Consider the following 23,822-nt stretch of genomic DNA (forward strand, 5'->3'; position numbering starts at 1 on the left):
GCTGAAATCTTATCATTTTTACAGATGAAAGTTCTCATCAAATATCCTTTTTTTACATATAGTTTTATGTATTTGTGTTGGAAACAGAAAAGGTCCAAAGTGAGATCGATAAAGTTATTGGAACAAATGAGCCCCAGGTCATTCATCGTAAAGAGATGCCGTATACTGATGCCGTCATCCATGAGATTCAGCGATTTGGAAACATTGTTCCTGCCAATGTGTCCCATGCTACTACTCAGGATGTAAACTTCAGAGGCTATCTCCTTCCCAAAGTAAGTAAGAAAAGAAATATTGAACCGTATTTGTTTATAACACCAAATTTAAGTGGTCTCCACTATTTATTTTTACTTTGGCATAGATAATCACTTAGCAGGCAGTTTCTCCAGCCAGTCTCCTTGCTTCCTCTTCCAGTCGGCGATGTCGTGTTATGTTTTAACCAGTATGGATGGAGTATTTTGTGAAGCAATCAGACAGAAATGGAAGGAGGAGATTTGGGGCATGGGCAATGGTCCAAGATGATGTTTTGTTTTTTTATTTTGAAACCACCATGTGCCTATTTTTTATATAGCGATAAGTATTGGATAAAAAGGCTCACAATCTACAAGGGATGGGTGAGGATATAGTAGGCGAGGGTAGAGCTGGTCATGCAGCGGTTTGGTCGATCGGTGGTTACTGCAGGTTGTAGGCTTGTCGGAAGAGGTGGGTCTTCAGGTTCTTTTTCAAAGTTTCGATGGTAGACAAGAGTCTGATGTGTTGTGGTAGAGAGTTCCCGAGTAGGGGTGATACGCAAGATAAATCTTGTATACGATTGTGGGAAGAGGAGATAAGAGGGGAGTAGAGAAGGAGATCTTGTGAGGATCAGAGGTTGCATGTAGGTAAGTACTGGGAGACAAGGTCACAGATGTATGGAGGAGGCAGGTTGTGGATGCTTTGTATGTCATGGTTAGGGTTTTGTAGTGGAGTCTCTGGCCAATGGGGAGCCAGTGAAGGGATTGACAGAGGGGAGAGGCCGGGGAATAGCGGGGGAACAGGTGGATTAGTCGGGCAGCAGAGTTTAGAATAGATTGGAGGGGTGCAAGAGTGTTAGAGGGGAGGCCACAGAGCAGGAGGTTGCAGTAGTCAAGGCGAGAGATGATGAGGGCATGGACTAGGGTTTTTGCAGATTCTTGGTTGAGGAATGTACGGATTCGTGAAATATTTTTGAGTTGAAGTCGGCAGGAAGTGGAAAGGGCTTGGGTATGTGGTTTGAAGGAAAGATCAGTGTCAAGGATTACCCCGAGGCAGCGAGCTTGTGGGACTGGGGAGAGTGGGCAGCCATTTACTGTAATGGATAGGTTCGTTGGGGGGTCGCGTGAGATGGGGGAAAGATGATGAAATCTTTTTTGTCCATGTTAAGTGTCAGAAATCTAGCAGAGAAGAAGGATGAAATAGTGGTCAGACATTGAAGGATTCTGGTTAGTAGGGAGGTGATATCTGGTCCAGAGATGTAGATCTGTGTGTCATCAGCATAGAGGTGATACTGAAAACCGTGAGATTCTATGAGCTGTCCTAGGCAAAAAGTGTAAATGGAGAAGAGCAGGGACCCTAGAACGGAACCTTGTGGGACTTCGACAGATAGGGCGTGAGGTGATGAGGTGGTGTGTGAGTGGGAGACACTGAATGTCCGGTCTGTTAGGTATGATGAGATCCAGGATAGGGCCAAGTCTGTGATGCCAATATGATTAATTATTTTTTTATATTGTTAGATCAGGTGATACCAAACATGTGTATATTTGATTTTTTTAAATTGTTTTATTTTGAATAGGGCGAACGGAGGGTGATTTGAACTTTTATATTTTTTTCATTTTTTTTAAAACTTATTTTTTACTTTTTCCATGCTTCAAAGGTCTCCATGGGAGACTAGAAGCTGCAGTTGTCCGATCGCCTCTTCTATATAGAGCAGGGGTGGAGACCGGCTCTATGTAGCAGAAATGCTCACTTGCTATTAGCGCCGACCACTACGTGGTGCTCATAGCGATCCAACAATGACACCCGCAGGGGTCTTCTCCTGACCCCGGGTTGTCATGGCAACCTGTCGGTGACACGCAGTTATGTGACACGGACGCTGATGTGAGGAGGAAAGGACAAGCTCCCTGCTCATCCATGGAGAATGCTACTGTCAGAGTTTGACAGCGGCATTTAACATATTAACAGCCGCAGGAGAATCGCAATTTCACCCACAGCTGTTCCGGGCACATGTCAGATGATCAGATCAGCTGTCATGTCCTGGAAAAGGTGTAGGCTCATCGCCGGAGCCCACACCAAACCGGGTGAGGCCTCCATGGATGGACTTTGTCCGTCCATGGATGTTAAGGGGTTAACTACTCTGTAATGGTAATACCAAATATGTATAGGTTTTGTTTTATTACTTTTTCAAAATAAATATTTCTCATTTGAGATAAGGCCCATAACTTTTTCATTTTTCTTTTGACGTTGACATGTGGGGGGAAATAAGTTCTATTGGCATTTCATTATTTCAATACAAACTTACCCCCATTTTTTCCCTTTATTATGTTATTCTTAGGCCAAGTGCTGTGTGGTTTAGATTGCACTTTCCAGTCCATTTTGGTTGCATCAGTTGCCTATATAGGGGCGGCACGGTGGCGCAGTGGTTAGCACAGCAGCCTTGCAGCGCTGGAGTCCTGGGTTCAAACCCCACCAAGGACAACATCTGCAAAGAGTTTGTATGTTCTCTCCGTGTTTGCGTGGGTTTCCTCCGGGCACTCCGGTTTCCTCCCACATTCCAAAGACATACTGATAGGGAATTTAGATTGTGAGCCCTATTGGGGACAGTGATGATAATGTGTGCAAACTGTAAAGCGCTGCGGAATATGTTAGCGCTATATAAAAATAAAGATTATTATTATTATTATATGTTTTTTTTTATTGCCTACTGTTTGAGAACATGAAAATACTTTATTTAATTAAAAAAAACCATTTATTTTCATGTATTTATTTTTTTTACTGTGCATTACCAGCCTGGGAATCTCTCAGCAGGTTTTTGCCAGGTAATCTGGTAAAAACAGTTTTCAGTAATGTGTCACTTATCAGGCTGTTGTTTACTCACAGGGAAGGTTATATCACCTGGACATTATCATTGCTGTGATTAGCTGGTAGTGTGAGCACTGGCCTGACTCCGCCCCTCCTGTGATAAGCTCACATTCAGTAGGCAATGTAAATACTGAGCATGGTGGGGGTGGGGTTAGCTGTGGTGGGGGTGAGGGCAGCTTTCTCTGCTTTGCTTCACACTTATCTCTGATTATGTCAGAACCTCTGAACCCAGTAAACTAAGTGGATATTTGGATTTAAGGTCTCTGCCTACATTATGCTGCTCTCAGATGAGGTAGAAAAAGCTTGTTGACAAATTCCCTTTAAATAAATAAAGCCTAATGAGGGAGGTTCCTAATTAAATATCTAATATATAAAGCTGAATGTGTGTGTGTGTGTGTGTGTGTGTGTGTGTGTGTGTATGTATGTGTGTGTGTGTGTGTGTGTGTGTGTGTGTGTGTGTGTGTGTGTGTGTGTGTATGTATGTCCGGGATTGGCATCTGCACCGTCGCAGCTACAGCCACAAAATTTTGCAGTCACACGTCTGGACCCCGAGAGCATCATAGGCTATATTGTGAGGCGAAATTTTAACCCCGCGCTTTCCAATTCACCAAACAATTTTGCCCCTATCTACATAATGGGGAAAAAGTGAAATGAAAAGTGTTGGAGGCAAATTGACAGCTGCCAGATGTGAACAAGAGGGACGTAAAGAGTGAGAGCAATGGCGCCAAAGAGTATATGCCATACCTTTGCTAAGGTGGGGCCCCAACATGGGATACTCACCACACACGGGGATATGAACACACACACAAAAGGCGCCACAAACTACCACGTGCTTGAACACATATACCACACTCAGCACACATTTCACCACACATACACCAACCTCGCCACATAAAAGTCGAAACACAAAAGTCGCCGCTCAAAACTCACCATGCGCAATACTCGCCACATGCAAAACTAGGCTCACGCAAAAGTTGCACCCGCGGAAAAATTGCCACATGCACAAAAGTTGCAACACATGCAAAAGTTGCCTCACACAAAACTTGCACATACTCAAAAGGCACCACACATAAAACTCGCCACGCGCAAAACTCGCCATGCACAAAACTTGCTGCACACAACTTGCTACACTAACCTGTCACATGCAACTCGACACACAAAAAGTTGCTACACGCATGTCGCCACACAAAACTCATCTCACAAAAGTCGCTACATGCATGTCGCCACACGCAACTCAACACACACAACTTGACACACGAAACGCGCCCTAAAACACACTCAAGTCTGGTATTATCCTCCAAAAATAAAAATCTGATTAATAAGCAGACAAACTACAAGAGCAACAAATGTACCATATAGGAAATAAGCCAGCTGTCAGTCACATGACCTGTCTATTATGTGTATGGGTGAGCTAATATATACTGCCAGGGGGAGGGCTTCCTGTTGGCTGGGGATTTATCAGGCTGCCAATTTAGCTTACAAATACTGAGGTAAAAATACTGAGCAAATAATGTGTGAACGCGGTCTAATACAGGAGGAGATGACATACAGATATATACTATGTACAGGGGAGATAACACACAGGTATATACTATATAGAGGGGGAGATGACATACAGGTACATACTATATACAGGAGGAGATGACATACAGGTATATACTGTATACAAGAGGAGATGACACACAGGTATATACTATATACAGGAGCAGATGACCTACAGGTAATTACTATATACAGGAGGAGATGACCTACAGGTATATGCTATATATAGGAGGAGATGACAGCCAGATATACTATATACAGTGGAGATGACACACAGGTATATACTATATACAGGAGGAGATGACATACAGGTATATACTATATATAGGAGGAGATGACATACAGGTATATACTATATACAGGGGAGATGACACACAGCAGGTATATACTATATACAGGGGAGATGACATACAGGTATATACTATATACAGGGGAGACAACACAAAGCAGGTATATACTATATACAGGAGATGACATACAGGTGTATACTATATATAAGGGAGATGACAAACATGTATATACTGAGGTGAAAATGAGAGGTGAGGTGAAAATGAAAAGGTGTGAGTGCAAAATGAGAGGACTGAGGGAAAATAGTGGAGTGATCGGAAAATGACAGATGTGAGGTCGAAATGACAAGTGTTAGGGGGAATGAGAGGAGTGAGGGGGAAAATGAAAGATGTGATGGGGAAAATGAGAGGCGTGATGGGAAAATAAGAGAAGTGAGGTGCTATAACTAACCACAGATATTTACTATGCCCAGGCAACGCCGGGCTCTTCAGCTAGTGACTTATATAAATGTTGAACCTTTCAGGGAATCCAGGTGATCCCACTGCTGACCTCCGTACTTAATGATAAGAATCACTTTGTAAAAGCCAACGAGTTCTACCCAGAACACTTTTTGGATTCCAGTGGAAATTTTGTGAGGAATGAAGCGTTCATGCCTTTTTCAGCCGGTGAGTTATTCTTTTATCACTTTAGAGGAGAGATGAGAGCAAATAAGAACATTTCTGAATGTGAGAATTCGAATGGGGACAGTTTCTTCCTTTTGGGGAATCTCTGTGAGACCACGATGGTTGTGCCTCCATATCTAAATGTTGAGTTGACACTTCTCAAATTGGGTATAAACTTGGCACTCAATTTGTGAAAAAAAAAATTCCATTTATATTGCATCCAGACAAAAATGTTGCTATTGAACATTTTCAGTCCGCCATTGGACCTTCATCAGAATAATCTTTAATTTGGTACTAGTACACACATAAAGTGAAAAAACTAATAAAATAATATTTTATGTCGTATAATGCTAATGCTAAGAAGGTTTAGGCAACACATGATTATTTTATGTCAAAAGAGTAAGCAATTAGAGTATGACAATGGCCACGGAAAACATATCTCAGCGAGAGCATCATGCTGTGTGAGACACCAGAGTTTACAGGAGATATTCATATGTATATTGTAACATTTAAGGGAAAAAAGGAACAGTGATAAAAAAGCGTGAAAAACGTGAGGAAACAGGTCTCCACAACTATAAAAGGATATGTGTGCTTCTATAGTGGTACTGCTTAGGAAAGGAGGTCCTTGGGCACCTGGTTCAAAGAATGAAGATACACTAGAAACGCTTCTAGGGTGACTATGGATTAAATGCCTGAGAAATAAAAGATTATATGTGCATTAGATAAATTCCCTCAGTGAAACAATAAGCGATCTCATAAAGGTACTTATGTGTCAATGTAAGAGTAATTCAGAAGCCACAAGGTTACCTATGTTTATATATAGTACATATGTCTCTACTGTTGTATGACATAATCCCACAATGCACTTACGTGGTCATAAAGGAGGCATATCATCTCTATGGAGTGGATACTTAAGCCACCATATTTCACCCACATCTTACCTGGATGTTTTGGAGTGGTATATATGAAGACAGCGCGTCCGTTGCTTGCGACCAACGTTGCTATAGATGTGAGCTAGATATATAATATAAGGCAGGTTATCCACTGTCAAAAATAATGTTCATATTGAAGAGTGCGGCGGGAGCCTTCTCTTCCTTGTTTTTTACCTGTGTTTTGTGGTTCGCGTGTCTGCGGTGTGCGTTCTCCGCCGCTGTGGATGAACGCTGTGCACGGTAGGTGATTCCGGGTTAAGTCACGGCAAGCTATACGGCACGTGTTGGAGCCGTGTCATTGCGGTCATGCGATCGTGTGTGTCCCGGGTGTGCATGCACAGTGGATATCATCTGAGTTTATTTACTTGTAATACATGGAAGAATGGCATATTCCGGGTGTAATGGGGCATAGAAGATATCTTTGGTGGGATAAACCGCTCCATTTACTTCCAATTTCCTATGTTTTCTATCATTTAAACATTACTGTCCAAATAACTCATGCTATTAAATTATTTTTTGGGAAAGCAGTTATTATGTGGATGAGATTAGAACATATTATTACTTAATGGAGTGTTATGGAGTAGTATTCAAATTAGTGTAAGGTATATACTCTACCATATATAAACAGGCATGCCCGGTAGGTCACGGAAGTGAAAAATTAGCTATTCTGTTGGAGAGAGAAGAAAAATATTATTTGAGAGAGAAGAAAATTACTATTTACATTACATTATTAAAACTTATCATGAATTAAGTAAACATTCAAAATTAATTAATTGTTATACAGTTGTCCACACGATCATGCTTATAAGAAACTTAATGTGTCATAGTATATATTGAGTCCTTTCGGCTCCAAAGTGAATATTCAATATGTTTCTCTCCTTTTGAGGATCCTTACCCTGTGTTAGGAGTCAAGTTCTCGCTGCTGCACAGGGGGAATCTCAAACCATGTCTGCTGCGGTCTCCCTTTCTCCTCCAGCCACAGTGGAGCCTGCTTGGCGGAGACGTTAGCCCCAGCATCTGGCTCAGGCAGATACTGTGCGCTTAGTTACTGCTGCTTTTCCAGGCTCTGCCTTTGTAGCGAGCACTGATCAGCAGCGAGCAGGCGTTTCAGGGACTAAGTCCTACTTTTCCCATGCTGAACATGCCCACAGGATGACCACCCATTGGCGGTCAGGGGTTAAATGCTCCGGTCCTGTAGCAACTCCTATTGGACCACTGGGAAGGTCGTTGAGAGCTACAGCTATAAAAGGTTTGCATGGCCGCCCGGCCATGCGCTAGTATAAACTTGATAACGTGTGTGTGTAGATGAATGTATGTCGATGGATGAAAGCTCCTTAATCATTCCCATTCCTTGTGTTCATGACTGCTCGTGAATGGTAGAGTCTACCTAGTGCCCGACAGTGCTACATGCACACTTAGCACACGTTAAAGCATCTATTCGCAGTCCCCACCTGTACGGCACCGTGTGCAATTAGTGTGCTTTCCTTTCAGCCGGTCAGTGTAGGGTGGGAATTCCCACTGGGACTCAGCATCTAACTCAGGGCATCCTCCAGCGCGGGCCCAAGAGCTACTGAGGATCAGAGCGAGTCCAATCACCAGTTTGGTGGGGGTGATTCATAGGGATCCCACTAGTGTCTTTCAGGTGCACCCTGTGACTGCTAACAGGGTGCTGCATATTTATAGCAACTCTTTGAAGCAACAGAGTTCGCTTCGGTTCACACTGTGTGAGGTCTATCCTACGTGTGAGCAAGCGTCCATCCGCCATTACTCAGCAGCACTTGACATCTCTGCAAGGTGGACCTCGGACTGCAAACGAACCTCATATTTTATAATATTATTATTTGGTGCATTCCGCCAGTCCTAACATTATACTAGCACCAGGGTCTGGCTAATAATGACGGACGAACAGCAACTGCAGCGGTACATCCAGCAGCTGGAGGGCAGGTTGGCGGCTCTCGAGCGTACAACCTCAGCTGTGGATGTTACCGCAGTAGCTGTGCAGGCTGCTAGCATGCCTGCAGCAAGTTTGTCCACTGCCACCCCTGTTCTGACCTTATCCTGCCTCCCGCTGCCAGATTAATACTCTGGTGAAAGCAAGTCATGTAGGGGATTCATGAGCCAGTACGCTATACACCTCGAGCTCTTGGCTGCATGTTTTCCCACAGAGCGAGCAAAGGTGGGATTCATTATATCCCTCCTGTCTGACAGAGCGTTGGAGTGGGCTATGCCGCTGTGGGAGCGCGACGGTCATGTGGGGCAGAGTTCTCCGCTGTTTCTGAGCACTCTGAAACAGGTCTTCTTAGGACCTCAAATCACCCATGATACGGCGCTCCCACTGTTGGCATTGACTCAGGGCTGTTCCATGGTCAGCCATTTTGCCGACCACTTCTGGGCTTTAGCATCTGAGCTGGAGTGGCTGGATAAAGCCCTCATCCCTGTATTTTGGAGGGGGCTGGCTGACCATGTGAAGGACGCTTTGGCCACCAGGGAGATTCCCGCCACACTGGAGGACTTAATAGCTGTATCTACTTGCATAGATCGTCATTTTAACGAGCGAAGGTTGGAGCGAGCCCAGTGTAGGCAGAGGTTTCGGCTGGCTCCCACCTTCGCCAAACCTCTGGAATCTCTGGTTCAGGCGTCCGAATCACCTGAGGGATCTAAGCCCCGGACCACTCGAGCACTCAAGGTCTGTCATGTTTGCAGGCAGTCAGGACATCTTGCTTCCAGATGTTCCCATTGGTCGGGAAAACGTCAGTGTCACCGAGGGTCAGAGCGAGTCCAATCACCAGTTTAGTGGGGTGATTCATAAGGATCCCACTAGTGTCTTTAAGCTGCACCCTATGACTGCTAACAGGGCGCAGCGTATTTATAACGACTCTTGTGAAGCAACAGAGTTCGCTTCCATTCACACTGTTTGAGGTCTAACCCACGTGTGAGCAAGCGTCCATCCGCCATTACTCAGCAGCAGGTGTCAACTCTGCATGGTGGACCCCGGACTGCGAACGCACCTCATATTCTCTAATATTATTATTTGGTGTGTTCCGCAAGTCCTAACATCCTGTTTTGACCTCTTCTGTTTGGGTCGATCTTGTTGTGAATTCCGCTCTTGGGCTCCCTCCGGTGGTTGTAAGTGGCACTTTTGTGAGTTCTGCTCTTGGGCTCCCTCTTGTGGTTTCAAGTGGTATGGCTGCTCCTTGGAGTTAGCTGTCTTCAGCTGCTTCCACTGATCGTCTTTTCTGCTCGGCTATTTATGCCTGGTTCTGTCCTTCAGCCAGTGCCACTTGTAAATGTTCCTGGTTGGATTCACATTTCTTTGGAGTTCCCTGTTATCCTGACCAGTTCTGCAAAGCTAAGTTTTTGCTTGCTCTTTTCTGTTCACAGTTTGTGGACTTATCCGTTCAGTGCTTCTATGTTTGTCCAGCGTTATCTGTATGAATTAATTCTGTCTTGCTGGAAGCTCTGGGAAGCAGATTTACCCTCCACACCTTTAGTCAGGTTTGGAGATTTTTAGTAAACTCTGCGTGGATTTTTGTAGTGTTTTATACTGACCGCACAGTATTCCATCCTGTCCTATCTATCAAGCTAGACTGGCCTCCTGTGCTCATCCTGGTTTCATTCTGTGTATGTCTTTTCCCTCTCCACTCACAGTCATTATTTGTGGGGGGCTAATCTATCCTTTGGGGATTTTCTCTGAGGCAAGATAGTTTTCCTGCTTCTGTCTTCAGGGGTAGTTAGCTCTTAGGCTGTGACGAGATGCCTAAGGAGAGTTAGGAGCATTCCACAGCTACTTCTAGTGTTGTGTTTAGCTTTGGGACTGCGGTCAGTACAGTTACCACTTCCTTCAGAGCTCGTTCCATGTTGCTCCTAAACCACCGTATCATAACAGTACAAGTGGCCCAAAAATGAATTAAATGAATCTCAAAAGAAGGAAAAGAAAGTTCTGAACCATTTTTTTTCTGTACTCTGGTTTGTCTTTTTTTTCCTCTTGATATCTGGGTGGTTCAGGATATATGCTCTGGCATGGATGTTCAGGGTTTGTTTTCTCGTGTGGATCAACTTGCTGCAAGAGTACAGAGTATCCAGGACTATGTTGTCCAGACTCCGGTTTTAGAGCCTAGAATTCCTACTCCTGATTTGTTTTTTGGGGACAGATCCAAGTTTTTGAACTTTAAAAATAACTGCAAATTGTTTTTTGCTTTGAAACCCCGTTCTTCAGGCGATCCCATTCAGCAAGTAAAAATCATCATATCCTTGCTGCGTGGTGACCCTCAAGACTGGGCCTTTTCTCTTGAAACAGGGGATCCGGCATTATTGAATGTAGATGCATTTTTTCAAGCGCTCGGATTATTGTATGACGAACCTAATTCTGTGGATCATGCAGAGAAAACCCTGTTGGCCTTGTGTCAAGGTCAGGAAGCGGCAGAGTTATACTGCCAGAAATTTAGAAAATGGTCTGTGCTCACTAAATGGAATGAGGAGGCTCTGGCTGCTATTTTCAGAAAAGGTCTTTCTGAAGCCCTTAAAGATGTTATGGTGGGCTTCCCTAGGCCTACTGGTTTGAGCGAATCTATGTCTCTAGCCATTCAGATTGATCGGCGTCTGCTCGAGCGCAAAGCTGTGCACCATATGGCAGTGTCCTCGGAGCAGAGTCCTGAACCTATGCAATGTGATAGGATTTTGACTAGAACAGAACGGCAGGAATTCAGACGTCAGAATAGGCTGTGTTTTTACTGTGGTGATTCTACTCATGTTATCTCTGATTGCCCTAAGCGTACTAGGAGAGTCGCTAGGTCTGTTACCATTAGTACTATACAGCCTAGATTTCTCTTTTCTGTGACCCTGATTTGCTCATTATCGTCCTTTTTTGTCATGGCATTTGTGGATTCAGGCGCTGCCCTGAGCTTAATGGACTTAGAATTCGCCAGGCGCTGTGGTTTTTCCTTGCAGCCTTTGCAGAGCCCTATTCCTTTGAGGGGTATTGATGCTACACCCTTGGCCAAGAATAAACCTCAGTACTGGACGCAGATGACCATGTACATGGCTCAAGCACATCAGGAAAATTGCAGTTTTCTGGTGTTGCATAACCTGCATGATGTTGTTGTACTGGGATTTCCATGGTTACAGGAGCATAATCCGGTGCTGGATTGGAAAACTATGTCTGTGACTAATTGGGGTTGTCAAGGGGTACATAGTGACGTTCCTTTGATGTCAATTTCCTCTTCCCCCTCTTCTGAGGTCCCTGAGTTTTTGTCAGATTTCCAGGATGTATTTGATGAGCCCAAGTCCAGTTCCCTTCCACCACACAGGGACTGTGATTGTGCTATCAACTTGATTCCTGGTTGCAAGTTCCCTAAGGGCCGACTTTTCAATCTGTCTGTGCCAGAGCATGCCGCCATGCTGAGTTATGTTAAGGAGTCTTTGGAGAAGGGGCATATTCGGCCGTCTTCGTCACCATTGGGAGCGGGTTTCTTTTTTGTTGCTAAGAAGGATGGCTCCTTGAGACCCTGTATTGATTATCGTCTTCTTAATAAGATCACGGTCAAATTCCAATACCCCTTGCCTCTGCTTACTGATTTGTTTGCTCAGATTAAGGGGGCTAGTTGGTTTACTAAGATTGACCTCCGATGGGCATATAATCTTGTTCGTATTAAACAGGGTGACGAATGGAAAACTGCATTTAATACACCCGAAGGCCATTTTGAATACCTTGTGATGCCATTTGGGCTTTCTAATGCTCCATCTGTGTTCCAGTCTTTCATGCATGATATTTTCCGCAATTATCTTGATAAATTCATGGTCGTATATTTGGATGATATTTTGATTTTTTCCGATGATTGGGAGTCTCATGTGAGGCAGGTCCGGATGGTATTTCAGATCCTTCGTGATAATGCTTTGTTTGTGAAGGGGTCTAAGTGCCTATTCGGAGTTCAGAAGGTCTTTTTTGGGGGTTTTGTTTTTTCTCCCTCGTCTATAGAAATGGATCCTGTTAAGGTCCAAGCTATTCATGACTGGATTCAACCCACATCTGTGAAGGGCCTTCAAAAATTTTTGGAGTTTGCTAATTTCTATCGCCGTTTCAGTGCCAACTTTTCCAGTGTGGATAAACCCCTTACTGATTTGACGAAGAAAGGCGCTGATGTGACAAATTTGTCCTCTGCGGCTGTTAAGGGCCTTTCAGGAGCTTAAGCGCCGATTTACTTCTGCCCCTGTGTTGCGTCAGCCGGATGTTTCTCTTCCTTTTCAGTTTGAGGTCGATGCTTCTGAGATTGGGGCAGGGGCCGTTTTGTCTCAGAGGGAGTCTGATGGTTCTTTGATGAAACCGTGTGCCTTTTTTTCCAGAAATTTTTCGCCTGCGGAACGCAATTATGATGTTGGCAATCGGGAGTTGTTGGCTATGAAGTGGGCGTTTGAGGAGTGGCGTCATTGGCTTGAGGGAGCTAAGCACCGCGTTGTGGTCTTGACTGATCATAAGAATCTGGTTTACTTTGAGTCGGCCAAGCGGCTGAATCCTAGACAGGCTCGATGGTCTCTGTTTTTCTCCCGTTTTGATTTTGTGGTCTCGTATCTTCCGGGATCTAAGAATGTTAAGGCTGATGCCCTCTCTAGGAGTTTTTCGCCTGATTCTCCTGGAGTCCTTGAGCCGGTTGGCATTCTTAAGGAAGGGGTGATTCTTTCTGCCATCTCCCCTGATTTACAGCGGGTGCTTCAGGAATTTCAGGCTGATAGGCCTGACCGCTGTCCTGTGGGGAAGCTGTTTGTTCCTGATAGATGGACAAGTAAGGTAATTTCTGAGGTTCATTGTTCTGTGTTGGCTGGTCATCCTGGGATTTTTGGTACCAGAGATTTGGTTGCTAGGTCCTTTTGGTGACCTTCCTTGTCGCGCGATGTCCGTGCTTTTGTGCAGTCCTGTGGGACTTGCGCCCAAGCCAAGCCTTGCTGTTCCCGTGCTAGTGGGTTGCTTTTGCCTCTGCCGGTCCCTGAGAGGCCCTGGACGCTTCCATAGTTTTTTCAACATGTGGTTCGTTTGCATGGCATTCCGGAGAATATTGTGTCTGACAGAGGTTCTCAGATTGTCTCTAGGTTTTGGCGGGCCTTTTGTGCTAGGATGGGCATTGATTTGTCTTTTTCTTCGGCGTTTCATCCTCAGACTAATGGCCAAACTGAGCGAACTAATCAGACCTTGGAGACCTATTTGAGATGCTTTGTGTCTGCTGATCAGGATGATTGGGTGTCTTTCATGCCGTTGGCTGAGTTTGCCCTTAATAATCGGGCTAGTTCGGCTACTTTGGTTTCACCTTTCTTTTGTAATTTTGGTTTTCATCCTCACTTTTCTTCTGGGCAGGTTGAGCCTTCTGATTGTCCTGGTGTTGATTCTGTGGTGGACAGGCTGCAGCAGATTTGGACTCATGTGGTGGACAATTTGATGTTGTCTCAGGAAAGGGCTCAACGTTTTGCTAACCGCCGTCGGTGTGTTGGTCCCCGGCTTCGTGTGGGGGATTTGGTTTGGTTGTCTTCTCGTCATGTTCCTATGAAGGTTTCGTCCCCTAAGTTTAAGCCTCGGTTTATTGGTCCTTATAAAATTTCTGAAATTATTAATCCGGTGTCTTTTCTTTTGGCTCTTCCAACCTCTTTTGCCATTCATAATGTTTTCCATAGATCTTTGTTGCGGAGATATGTGGTGCCCGTTGTTTCCTCGGTTGACCCTCTTGCCCCGGTGTTGGTTGAGGGAGAGTTGGAATATGAGGTTGAGAAGATTTTGGATTCTCGTTTTTCGAGGCGGAGGCTTCAGTATCTTGTCAAGTGGAAGGGTTATGGTCAGGAGGATAATTCTTGGGTTGTTGCCTCCGATGTCCATGCCACCAATTTGGTTCGTGCTTTTCACTTGGCTCGTCCTGGTCGGCCTGGGGGCTCTGGTGAGGGTTCGGTGACCCCTCCTCAAGGGGGGGTACTGTTGTGAATTCCGCTCTTGGGCTCCCTCCGGTGGTTGTAAGTGGCACTTTTGTGAGTTCTGCTCTTGGGCTCCCTCTTGTGGTTTTAAGTGGTATGGCTGCTCCTTGGAGTTAGCTGTCTTCAGCTGCTTCCACTGATCGTCTTTTCTGCACGGCTATTTATGCCTGGTTCTGTCCTTCAGCCAGTGCCACTTGTAAATGTTCCTGGTTTTATTCACATCTCTTTGGAGTTCCCTGTTATCCTGACCAGTTCTGCAAAGGTAAGTTTTTGCTTGCTCTTTTCTGTTCACAGTTTGTGGACTTATCCGTTCAGTGCTTCTATGTTTGTCCAGCGTTATCTGTATGAATTAATTCTGTCTTGCTGGAAGCTCTGGGAAGCAGATTTACCCTCCACACCTTTAGTCAGGTGTGGAGATTTTTAGTAAAATCTGTAGTGTTTTATACTGACCGCACAGTATTCCATCCTGTCCTATCTATCAAGCTAGACTGGCCTCCTGTGCTCATCCTGGTTTCATTCTGTGTATGTCTTTTCCCTCTCCACTCACAGTCATTATTTGTGGGGGGCTAATCTATCCTTTGGGGATTTTCTCTGAGGCAAGATAGTTTTCCTGCTTCTATTTTTAGGGGTAATTAGCTCTTAGGCTGTGATGAGATGCCTAGGGAGAGTTAGGAGCATTCCACGGCTACTTCTAGTGTTGTGTTTAGCTTAGGGACTGCGGTCTGTACAGTTACCACTTCCTGCAGAGCTCGTTCCATGTTGCTCCTAAACCACAGTATTATAATAGATCTGCTCCAAAACTTGTAACCTGAGCTGTACTATATTGTGACCTTTCTCGTGGAAATGGTGTGCAAGGGCAAGGTGACCTTTCTTGCCTCTGATATTAGATTTATGTTGAAATATTCTATCCCTTATCACCTATGTTTTTCCCCTACGTAAGCTAGGCCACATGGACACTTAATCAGATAAACCACATATGTGGATTCACATGTAAAGAATACTTTTATAGGGATCCCCTGTCCTGTATGAGGGTGGAAAATATCTGATCTTCATGTCAATGCGTGCTCCAATCAGTAGTCTATTTGTAGCTCTCATCCTCTTCTCATGTGTGATGGATGTATATAGACTGTTTACATCCCAGGTGGTAAGCTGTGAAGAGGAGGAAAGGGGGCCCAATGAATTTATTAGTCTTATAAACTCATTGGTATTGAAGAAAAGATTTGGTTTGTTTAACCAATGGTGTTAAAATCTTTTTAAAATCAACACCATGGCAAGTAGTGACAGGAGTCCGTTGAATACACTATTGGGAACTCCGGTGGTTTATGGAGCTTCTTATCTATTTTAGGTAAAACATAACATATTGGTGTAATGGGATCTGATTTTATAAGGAATTCCCTAAGTTTTTTTGTCAATGATACCCTCTTGTGTGTGGTAATCCAGGATTGTTTTGATCTTATTGGCTATTGAATTTATAGGGTTATGTGGAATAATTCTATAGAGCTCTGTGTCATTAAGTTGTCTGTAAACTACTTCTAAATAGTCTGTTCTGTGCATTACCACTATTGCCCCTCCCTTGTCTGCCAGTTTTATGATTAGGGATTTGTCACAAGATAATTTATCCAGATCTAACCTCTCTGGTATTGTTAGGCTCATCTGTTAATGGAGTTTCCCCTGGCTAACATCCCGGATGAAAATATTGACATCCCTCTCCACCAGGGAAACAGAAGTTTCTACTGGTGGATTATCTTTTGGGGGCATGTATGAACTATGTGCTCGAAGTCCCAATCCTTTAAATTCAAGTAAGGCTGGAGTGTCCCGACCTACTAGTTGTGTAATGGTTGCCTGTTTGGAGAAATGGACCCACAGCCGGAGGTTTTGAAAGAACCTCTGCAGGTCCATGCTGAGTTCAAAAAAATTTAATTTGTATCCTGGGAAAAAGGATAACTCCTTCAGAAGTAATGTTAGTTGATGGGTGTCTAGGTTTTTTGAAGAAATATTGATGACCATTGGGAGTTGCCTGTCACAACTCCCAGGTATTACTGCTGTGGGAAGAGCTGCGCACCCCAGCAATGGAGCTGAGAGCAGAGCGGTGGGAACTCACCGGGTAGCAAACAGGATCTGAACCACGTGACAGGGAAGGAGGTGGTCAAGAGCAGCGCCAGACGCTGGAGTGCAGAGGAGACAATATACATTGGAGAGTAGTTAAACATACCAAGATCAAAACCAGGAGATAATGAAGTAACCAATGGGTAAGGCAGAGGGATAGTCAGAAAGGGAGCCAAAGGTTCGGAAAACCAGCAGAACAAACAAGCAGAGGAAGGCACGGAGAGCAAAGCAAGTACGTGCAAACTGAGCACACACTCAAGGGGTCAGACACGCAAACTAAACAAAAGTATAGCTGACAGGGAATCCAAGTCTGGAGTGTGTATAAATACCCCTCCCAGATCCAAAGAGAGGCCAGCAATATTAACACTGAGAGAGCAGGACATGAACCATGTCCTATGCCATGACACTGCCTACCTGGGATCTGGTCACCTTGTGGCTCCTGGTGCTCCCTTCAGCACTGGCCTCATCTTCCTCTTAACCGGTCCAGTGGCTCACTCAAAACGATCAGTAGCAACATTGTTGTGTGGATGCAAAATAAATGGAACTTTCTTTTTTCACAAATTGAGTGCCAAGTTTTTAACTAGTATTTGTAAACCCTAGACAGCCTACTTGAGTACCAATAACCATTTATAATAAGAGTGCCATTTTTTTTACATTACTTATCAAAAAGGAATAGACAACTTACAATTTACAGCCTATTTTGAATTGATATAATATCTTTTGCTTTAGCCATGGAACAATATAAACTTTTTATCCTTTTCCACATATTTCATTTCTGTAGGTAAGAGAAGTTGTGCTGGAGAAAACTTGGCTAAAATGGAGCTGTACCTGTTCTTCACGAGACTGCTGCAGAACTTCACGTTTAAGGCTCCTCCTGGGGCAACACTAGACCTGACTCCTGCGGTTGGATTCATAGCCAGTCCAATGCCCTATAAGATGTGTGCTATTCCTCGTGTGTGAACACTTTGTCACCTACACTGAAAAACCTTAAAATGTTCTCCTGTGAAAACAAGTTATCATGAATCCACAGATTAAGTGATAAATTATTAATTGGGGGGCTCCAGCCACTGGGAACCATATCCTTAGAAGAACGGGGCACTGAAGCTAAAGTAATTGTTGTAATCAAGAAATAAGCAACATCATTGATATAATTTTAAAGATCTGTGGAAAAAAGCACTGTATTTTAAATGGAAATAAAATGTACTTATAGCCACCTGATGATTTTGTATACAGTAAGTTTCAGAAATGATTCTAACTATCATTTTACATACTTGTATCTGATGCTTGCAAATTATCATAATTTTTCTAAAATACAAGATTCTTACTGCTGTTCCAAACGCCTTCTGTCAGTGATTTTATAGAAACACAAATTGTAGTTCACATATTAACGTTCTTCATCTATATGTGTTGTCTGTTATATATTTACAGGACTGAAATTATTCATATTTTAACAACAAAGGTCACAATTTTCATCATTTGTATGGACGGTGTTTTGATTATTAATTTTCAAACGTATTCCCGCCTTTTTGTCTAAATCTCAAAATAAAAATTGCGTGCTTGATCATTAGAATTAACTCAATTTAAAGAGCATACCTTAACATTATACTGACTGATTTTCAATACTTTTCTCCAGGGCCGGACTGGGACAAAAAAGGAGCCCAGCCACCCAAACCCCTCCAGCCCACAAACTATAAATAACACTCCCCCCACACCCGATCAGTGGATTTTGCTAAACTTTGTTGTGCCCTTCAAAACTCTTCTTAAAGGAGTTTTTTGAAGAGCCACATGTGAATAGTGACGCGGTGCGCATGATCGACCACAGGTCCATTTACATGGTGCTGTTTAGAGCTCCAGTTCTCGGGATCATGGGGGTCTCAGCGGTCAGACCCCAGCGATTGGAAAGTTACCAGGATTGGGGTTTACTTGGGATAATCCATTTAAATGGGTTTTCCAATATTTTTTTTATTTTCCCATAGAAAAACTGAAAATAATAAACAAGTATTGACTAGGGTTGAGCGAAACGGATCGTTCATTTTCAAAAGTCGCCGACTTTTTGCACAGTCGGGTTTCATGAAACCCGACCTGATCCCTGTGTGGGGTCGGCCATGCGGTACGCGACTTTCGCGCCAAAGTCGCATTTCAATGACGCGAAAAGCGCCATTTCTCAGCCAATGAAGGTGGACGCAGAGTGTGGGCAGCGTGGTGACATAGGTCCTGGTCCCCACCATCTTACAGAAGGGCATTGCAGTGATTGGCTTGCTGTCTGCGGCGTCACAGGGGCTATAAAGAGGCGTTCCCGCTGACCGCCATCTTACTGCTGCTGATCTGAGCATAGGGAGAGGTTGCTGCCGCTTCATCAGAAGCAAGGGATAGCGTTAGGCAGGGTCCATTAACCCCCAAACCGCTTGTGCTGTAGCGATTTCCACTGTCCAACACCACCTTTTGTTTGCAGGGACAGTGGAAGCTACATTTTTTTTCCTCAGCGCTGTAGCTCATTGGGCTGCCCTAGAAGGCTCCCTGATAGCTGCATTGCTGTGTGTACGCCGCTGTGCAAACCAACTGCTTTTTTCAAAGCACAAATCCTGTTGTTCCTTCCTTTCTGCACAGCTATCTTTTTTGTTTGTCCACACTTTTGATTTAATTTGTGCAGCAGTCCACTCCTTGTTATTGCTGCCTGCCATACCTGGCTGAGATTACTGCAGGGAGATAGTAATTGTAGGACAGTCCCTGTTTTTTGTTGTTTTTTTTTAATTCTCCCTGAAAAAAAAATCAATAGTGGGAGATTAATCTTGGCATTTGTGCTTGAGTGCCAGTCCTGTGTGCCATCTCTCTCAAATAGTGGGCCACAGAAAGCCTAGTGTCTGTTTTGGGTTTTTAAATTCTCCCTGAAAAAAAAATGAAACAGTGGGAGATTAATATTGGCCTTTGTGCTTGTGTGCCAGTCCTGTGTGTGCCATCTCTCTCAAATAGTGGGCCACAGAAAGCCTAGTGTCTGTTATATCTTTTTTTTTTTTGTTTTGGTTTTTAAATTCTCCCTTAAAAAAAATAAACAGTGGGAGATTAATATTGGCCTTTGTGCTTGTGTGCCAGTCCTGTGTGCCATCTCTCTCAAATAGTGGGCCACAGAAAGCCTAGGGTCTGTTTTGGGTTTTTAAATTCTCCCTGAAAAAAAAAATCTACAGTGGGAGATTAATATTGGCCTTTGTGCTTGTGTGCCAGTCCTGTATGCCATCTCTCTCAAATAGTGGGCCACTGAAAGCCTAATGTCTGTTTTGGGTTTTTAAATTCTCCCTGAAAAAAATAAAATAAACAGTGGGAGATTAATATTGGCATTTGTGCTTGAGTGACAGTCCTGCGTGTGTGGCCTCTCTCTCATTTGTTGCCACAGAAAACCGAGTGTGTAACATTGTGCCTGATTTTCCTTGCAGTCTCACCCACCTATAAAGGGATATCTAAATCCTACAAAAGTTTGAGTTCACCTTGTAAGTTGTTTTACAGTAACAAATACCGTTACTTTGGTTACATTTTTAAAACAATAAGGAAGTCTGGTGGAAGAGGTCGTGGTCGTTGGCGTTCATTGCCAGCTGGTAATGATGGTAGTGGTGGTGGAGCATCAGGTGGTCGTGGGAAAAACAATATAGCACCTTAGTCTCGAGCTGTGGAGCTGGGGATCCTAATGTGTCTGCTGATGCAAAGTTTGACGCACATAAAGGAGCAGGCGTCTGCAGCAGAGGAAGAGGAAAGCCTTGATGACAGTCAGCCATTGTCTGGTCAGGGCAGTGTACAGGACGAGGTAGCGGGCGAACAGGAGGATGAGGAGGACGAGGAGGATGATGGGGATGATTATTTTTGTAATGAGGAAGCTTCTCCGAGGCCAATAGCAACTGGTGGAGTTGCAAGGCCGGGGTCAGGTTTTTTAGGGAGACAAGTGACTTAGATGTGCCTGAAACTGCCCCTCAACCAAGCACAACCGCAGATTTGACAACTGGAACTTTGGCCCACATGGCGGATTATGCCTTACGTATCCTCAAAAGGGACACACGTATTTGTAAAATGATGGCCGATGACGATTACTGGTTGGCCTGCCTCCTTGATCCTTGCTATAAAGGCAGATTGCAATATATTATGCCACATGAAAACCTGGAACAAATATTAGCAACCAAACAATCAACTCTTGTTGACCGTTTGATTCAGGCATTCCCAGCACACAGCACCGGTGATCGTTATCACACGAGCTGCAGGGGGCAGCAGGCCAGAGGTGTTAGAGGTACACAAATCAGAAGTGGCATTGGACAGAGGGGTTTTCTGACCAGGTTGTGGAGTGATTTTGCTATGACCGCAGACAGGACAGGTACTGCAGCATCAATTCAAAGTGACAGGAGACAACATTTGTCCAGTATGGTTACTAACTATTTTTCATCCCTTATCGACGTTCTCCCTCAACCGTCATTCCCATTTGATTACTGGGCATCCAAATTAGACACCTGGCCAGAATTGGCAGAATATGCATTGCAGGAGCTTGCTTGCCCAGCAGCTAGTGTCCTATCAGAAAGAGTATTCAGTGCTGCAGGTTCAATATTAACCGAAAAAAGGACTCGTCTGGCTACCCAAAATGTTGATGATCTAACCTTCATTAAAATGAACCACAACTGGATTTCGAATTCTTTTGCCCCACCTTGCCCGGCTGACACCTAGCTTTCCTATGAAAAGGTCTTGCTTGTGGACTGCTCTGACTGACTTTTCCAATCTCGTAATTTGCAGCAGCTGTTTGTCCAGCATACGACATGTTTACACCTCCCTAAATGGCCAAACTCCCCCCACGGGGCCGTGGTCTCGCCACTTGGCGAAAGCACCTGTGAGAGTGCTGTTTGTCTGAAGAGGTTGGTGTGCCCGCATTTGGTCGACGGCACTGCCACTGGGTCCCTCATAGTACAATAAAGTGTCTCTGGCGGTGGTGGTGCGCACCCAACATCAGACACACCATTGTAACATGAGGGGCCCTGGGCCTGTACCGCCGGCCACAAGAGAGTTCCCCCCCCAGCTCAAACAGTGCTCTACGACTTGCAAAATTATCTCTCACAGTTCCACCAATGTTTAGTCTATGCGCTGACATCCTTCAATGCCTGGTACTGACAATACCAATGTGTTAACATGTATGATGGTACTTTAAATAGTCAGGGGCAGTGTCCTATATTTACACTAGTAAATACTTATCGCCAAATTACTAGGTCTGAAACTCAGCAGAGGAGCCCACCCCTGTACCTTATTATTCCACCCTTTTGTGTTTTGGTTTTGTTGTATTGCGAGACATTAACATCTATTTATTTTTTGTGAGTACTAACTGTCAGACACGCATTACAATCGGCCTCCGCTGACAACACCAATGCTGCCTGTGTACCCCTGCAAGAGAATTCCAAGTGTCTACAGCCCACTTTTGTTATGTTAGGCCTACTAAGCCTGTCTGCAGTCCTTCCTTCCACTAATCCACCACGGACCAGGCCACTGCTGCCCGTGTACCCCTGGTACCTATTTTAAATTGCATAGAGCATCCTTTTTTTAATTGTAGGCGTATTAAGTCTGTCTGCGGTCCATAATTGAAATTGTCCTCCACTGAACCACTGAAGAGAACAATGCTGCCTGTGTACCCCTGTAACCTTTTTCATACTGCATTGAGCCAAATTTTGTGTTTAAGGCCTACTACCTGTGTCTGTCTGCGCCACTCAATACAGCTGTCCTCCTTTTAAAAAAGCTGAGCGTCAATAGTCTGGTTTTCAGCCTATAGGAATTTGAAAACTGCATTGGGGCTACTACTACTACTTCGGTAGGGCCTACTAACGGTGTCTGCCGCTCCAAGGTGTTCCTCAGGTTGCCTCTCCATAGCTCTGATCTTCTAGCTCTCGTTTAGTAGTTGTTGAAAACAACACTGCATTAGGCCTACAAGTTGGGTCTGGGTTGTAGAGACGGTGTCTACCACTCCAAGGTGTTCCCCAGGTTTCCTCTCCATAGCTTCGAGCTTCTAGCTCTCGTTTAGTAGTTGTTGAAAACAACACTGCATTAGGCCTACAAGTTGGGTCTGGGTTGTAGAGACGGTGTCTTCCACTCCAAGGTGTTCCCCAGGTTTCCTCTCCATAGCTTCAATCTTAAAGCTCTCATTTAGTAGTTGTTGAAAACAACACTGCGTTAGGCCTACAAGTTGGGTCTGAGTTGTAGAGACGGTGTCTTCCACTCCAAGGTGTTCCCCAGGTTTCCTCTCCATAGCTTCAATCTTAAAGCTCTCGTTTAGTAGTTGTTGAAAACAACACTGCATTAGGCTTACGAGTTGGGTCTGGGTCGTAGAGACGGTGTCTGCCGCTCCAAGGTGTTCTCCAGGTTGCCACATAATCGAAGCTGCATAGAGCCTATTTTGTAATTTTACGCCTACAAAGTCTTTCTGCGGTCCCTCCTTCCAATTGTCCTCCACTGAGCACACCAATGCAGACTGTGTACCCATGTAACCTTTTTTAAACCTGCGTCGAGCCAACTTTGTGGTTTAAGGCCTACTTGTAGTGTCTGGCTGCACCACTCAATACAGCTGTCCTCTTTACAAAAAATGACCTACAATTATCTGGTTTTCAGCCTATCGGAATTTTAAAAATGCAGTGGGCCTACTAGTTGGGTTGGGGCCTTCTATCGGTGTCTGCCGCTCCTTGCTGTTCTCCTCCAGTGAACAAAGCTGTGCCGCCTGTTTACTACTGTTGCCAATTTTGAACTGCATTTAGACTACTTACTGATTTGGGCCTACTCTCTGTGTCAGCCTCTCATTCCAGTTCTCCTCCACTGAACAAAGCAATGCCCCTGGTTAGTCCTGTTACCAATTTTGAACTGCATTTAGCCCACTTTATTCTTTGGGCCCATATCTGTTTCCCCCCCTAATCCTGCCCATTGCCCAGCCAGTGATAGATGAGTCTGCTGGTACATTGACCCATAACGCAACATTCCCCGTGCACGCTACACTGCAAGATTGTGACCCTGCTGAAAGTCAGGTTCCCCTTCCCGCATACTATACCACCTTACACGGGGACAAAGAGGAAGGTGCAGATGAAGGTGCAGGTTCCTTCATCAGGTGGGGGGAGGAATACTCGTTGGCGACGTCACTGGCACAGGGCCCCTTATAGCAACAAAAGTGTTGCTGCCGGTGGGAGGCGCCCCCGCCGTGCAAACACACCGCTGTACTTTGAGGGGCCCTGTGCCAGTGCCAATGCCAACGAGTGGGCCC

At 44.6% G+C, this 23,822-nt stretch overlaps 1 protein-coding gene across 5 annotated transcripts in view; it reads left to right on the plus strand.

Annotated features, from left to right (window-relative positions):
• The window catches only part of LOC138638721 (cytochrome P450 2K1-like), a 218,838-nt gene extending 200,934 nt beyond the window's left edge, over positions 1-17,904 (plus strand). For 3 of the 5 annotated variants that reach the window (XM_069728247.1, XM_069728248.1, XM_069728246.1), the window contains exons 8-10: positions 88-272; positions 5,444-5,585; positions 17,349-17,904. In XM_069728247.1, the coding sequence (XP_069584348.1) occupies positions 88-272; positions 5,444-5,585; positions 17,349-17,527 (506 nt within the window). In that variant the 3' untranslated portion in view covers positions 17,528-17,904. The remainder of the gene's footprint in view (positions 1-87; positions 273-5,443; positions 5,586-17,348) is intronic. The other 2 variants (XM_069728250.1, XM_069728249.1) reach the window with 1 other exon arrangement.
• The last annotated feature ends 5,918 nt before the right edge of the window (positions 17,905-23,822 follow it).

This window comes from Ranitomeya imitator, chromosome 5 (genome assembly GCF_032444005.1).
Source record: "Ranitomeya imitator isolate aRanImi1 chromosome 5, aRanImi1.pri, whole genome shotgun sequence".
NCBI classification, from domain to species: Eukaryota; Metazoa; Chordata; class Amphibia; order Anura; family Dendrobatidae; genus Ranitomeya; species Ranitomeya imitator.